At 23.8% G+C, this 3,952-nt stretch overlaps 1 protein-coding gene across 1 annotated transcript; it reads right to left on the minus strand.

The window, feature by feature from the left end:
* Positions 1-560: 560 nt before the first annotated feature.
* Positions 561-1,046, minus strand: LOC145835636 (uncharacterized). Its single transcript, XM_082943312.1, has one exon. The coding sequence runs from the start codon at positions 1,044-1,046 to the stop codon at positions 561-563; it is 486 nt and encodes a 161-aa protein (XP_082799438.1).
* Positions 1,047-3,952: the final 2,906 nt, after the last annotated feature.

Genomic DNA, 3,952 nt, shown 5'->3' on the forward strand with positions numbered 1-3,952 from the left:
AAGTTTTAAATTTAAATATTCATGAACAGTTAAAGTTTTAAACAACGTTAAATAAAAACACTTAATTGTTATCTAGAAGTTTTATTGAACAAAATAAAGAAATCGACGCTCAAAAATTTCAAGTTTAAGATAACATAATACTTATAATGGATATCAAAATTTTAATACTAACTTAATAAAAATTTTTTTACATATGTTAACTGTTAGTAAATAAATGTTTTGAAACTCGTAAGTTAAAATATTATTTATTGTAAGTTTTTTGATTTAAATTAAAATAATTTTTTATAAAACTTTCACTCAATCAGTTTGCCCAAGTCAACACATGAATGATCTTGAAATTCTTTAAATTTAAGAGAATAGGATTTTGACCAACTGTTGGTATTTGTATTGTAAAAACAGTAAAATTTATCGTTAATCATAATAATACTGTCTCGATTAAAATTGAAGCAATAAATATTACTTGACCATAACGTATTAGAACTGCATTTAATAAAAGTAAAACTGTTTGATATCGAATCATAAACTTCTGTTATTTTTAAAAAACTATAGTCAATACCTATTCATCTTATAACGAACAATTTATTTCTATTTGAAACAACTCCAGCTTCGTATCTTGCAACTTGCATTTCAGGAAGGTATGACCATTTGTCGAGGTAATGGTCATATGACTCTACAGTTTTAAAGACTTCATCAGAATAAGGATTTTTACCTCCTAATACGACGCATTGACCTTGATAAACTACACATGAAGAGTAACGTTTTTTAATATTCATAGCTGATATATGGTCCAAACAATCTTTAAAAGGATCATACACCCAATTGTTGTAGTTATTATCTTGAAAAAAGTAAATTTTATTCATAAAAGAACAAACAGAACCTCCAAAGGGTAATGGACCTACCCGAGTAGCTATAGTAGCCCATTTTTTAGTTTTTCTACAGTAAACTTCACAAGAGTATATACCTCTAAGGTCAGAATCTAGACCACCAATACAATATATTTTTGAACCAATTACAGCACTTGGGCACTTATTTCTTTGTACTAACATTTTACTTGTTTTGCTATACTTCAGTTCATTTGATTTTCTAAACTCACATACTATACCATTTTGTATTAAATCATCTTTATAAAACCTTCCTCCGATAAACATTACTTTTTTAGTTTCAAATTGACAACTGTAAAATCGATTTTGAAACTGTATATTTGCTGCTTTGTTTTTACACTTTGTCTTACTTTTGATGGCGCTATTAATTATATTTCTACACTCTAGACAGTTTTTGCAAAGCTTATTGCTTTTTATGATGTCTGTCAATATTTCAGTGGTCAACAAAGGTAACCTTATTAACTTTAAAAAAGTTTTCATGTGTTTACATCTTTTATTTCTATTGTAATTTATCCAATCGACTGCTGCATTGAAAAGTTCCAACTCTGAACTTATTTGCAGTTCTTCACAAGACAATATATTAAATAAATCTTCATATTTAAGTTTGTAAAACGTTGAAGTATCTTCATTTATTATATACTGTTGCAGTAAAAAATTGCACAAACATTTTTTCAAACTGTTTAATTTATATACTTTTGTAAGCTTGTAGTAGAAAAAGTAGTTTTTCATATTTAGTTTGTCATATATGTGTTGACTTATTACTTTATTTGCCTTTTCACATCCTAAATAGCTTGCTGCTTCCAAAAGTGTAGTTATGTTTTCTTCTTTTATCTCAACTTCACCTATAAATAATTTTAAAAGTTGTTATATCATTACAGTAGCAAAAAAAAATACTTAGAAATTTATAGAAAATATTGAAATATACATTTAAAATTTATTTCATAACTCACTGTCAATTGCTATTTTATGTAAAGTTTTAAAACTAGCTTTAGATATATTAGTAAGAGTGACAACATTTTTATTTCTAACAAAATGTTTTAAATTACTCTTTTTTCTAATGTAACTAAAACTACTAATAAGCTTATCTAAGCTTAAACTAGTTTTATAAGTTTCTGAATCAAGTTTAAGTAGAACAAAGTTCTCTTCTGGCTTTTGTGATACTGTTGTCCTGTCTTCTTTGGTAATAATTTCTTCATTAATTTCAGCATTATTTTTGTTGATAATATACTTGTTCGCCATGGTATTAAGCTTTAATTTACCTCGTTTTCTTATAAATTGATTTCTTATTCTAAAATACTATAAGTACCTGAAAAAAATAAATTGCTGATACAAAATACAAAACTGATTAAAGTAAATATGTTTATTAACAAACTAGAAATAACAGATAGAGTAGATTTTAAGAACATCAACCAAATATCATAACAGTTTTATATATATATATATATATGCAAATGTATAAAATTGAAAACACTAATTTAAAAACAATTTTAACTTCATAAATATTTTAAACCACTTCATTTATAATCATAAAAGACAGCAGTATTTATTGCAAAGAGATAAAATTTACATATTTTGTAAATGATTAAAAATAGCATGGTTTTTGAGAAGAAATTATTAAATATTACCAAGTATAGAAAATATCCTGAAAGCCAAAGTTGGCCTTAATAATCATACATATTTGTAAAACTTCAAGTTGCCTAATTAGCATTGTATGGTATGGATATTGGTAAACTTAATTTATTGGTTCTACTCAACAAAAGTACTTTAAAACTACCTAGTTTAAACTAAAATAATATTTCAAAAACTCTAAAACAATTAACTATTTTTAAAACAATAATTTTTATATTAAAAATAAAAAACACACTGGTAAGTTTTCATGGAACTATAACTATACAGTATTTGTCTAATTCTAAATTTATTATCAACAACAATCACAACAATAAATGTAACTAAAAAGAGTTATTAAATATTTTGCTTGATTGCATAAATCCAAATATGGTCATTTTGTTTACTAAAACTACATATTCAATCTTTTAAACATGGTATGCAAGTTAACGCAGCAGGTTTATTTTAACCTGCATGTAAAGCAATATGTTTAATAAGTTTCTAGTCTATTTCAGCTAGTGTATAATAATAAACACTTAAATATACTTATTTTTATAACTTTTATCTATCTTATTAATTAAGTTAAAAATTTTCAGACAAAATACTAGTTAAAATATATCAACTTCGCATTTAATAAATGCCAATAAGTTAAACAAATTTAGTTGATAAACCTCGACTATTAAACTGAAATTTCTTGACTTTATATCTCCATGTAAAGTGTCAACCAAAGTTTAAAGAGAAAAAGTCAGCATATCTAAAAGTAGATTTAGAAAATTTATAACATAACCTGATGTACAAAAACTTCAAACAAGCTTTAGTTTATTAAAAAGCCAGTAATTCATTTACTTATATTTTATCTTAGTAAAAGAGATTTTTGTTCTTGTTAATTTAGTATAAACATAGCATGAAAATAGTTTAACTTTACAAAATTTACAAAATTATTACATAGTGACCCTTAAATTTTTTTTTTAAACTTATCACAATTCTTAGTTTTAAAAACAGAATACAAAGTGATATGAAATTTTACCTTTAATCTTTCTTTTTGCACAACTTTGTTTCTATTGGATTTCATAAATTTCACCAAATTATTCATAAAATATTGAATGTAGTAATTAGCAAAAATAACTTAATCTTACTTTCGTTAGGTATAAACAAAGTACAAAATATAAAAAACAATAATAGAATGAATTTAAACAAATTTTCTAAAACTCATAAATGAGTAGAATAAACTGTTTTTTTTTCCTTATATTACTTTTATCAGTTTTTTAGTATAAAATTATCATACTTATATAAAGTACAATGGTTCAATACTTAAAAAAATAAATCAAGTAATTTCATATACAACTTTCTGATTTTGGATAATATTTCAATATTTTTTATTTACAAGTAACTTTAAATACTTTTAATATTTTTTTTCTAACTGGGTGTTATTTAAAATTGGCTTATTAGTATTCAATTAAAAGTAT

Source organism: Thalia democratica, chromosome 5 (assembly GCF_965202585.1).
Source record: "Thalia democratica chromosome 5, ktThaDemo2.hap1.1, whole genome shotgun sequence".
NCBI classification, from domain to species: Eukaryota; Metazoa; Chordata; class Thaliacea; order Salpida; family Salpidae; genus Thalia; species Thalia democratica.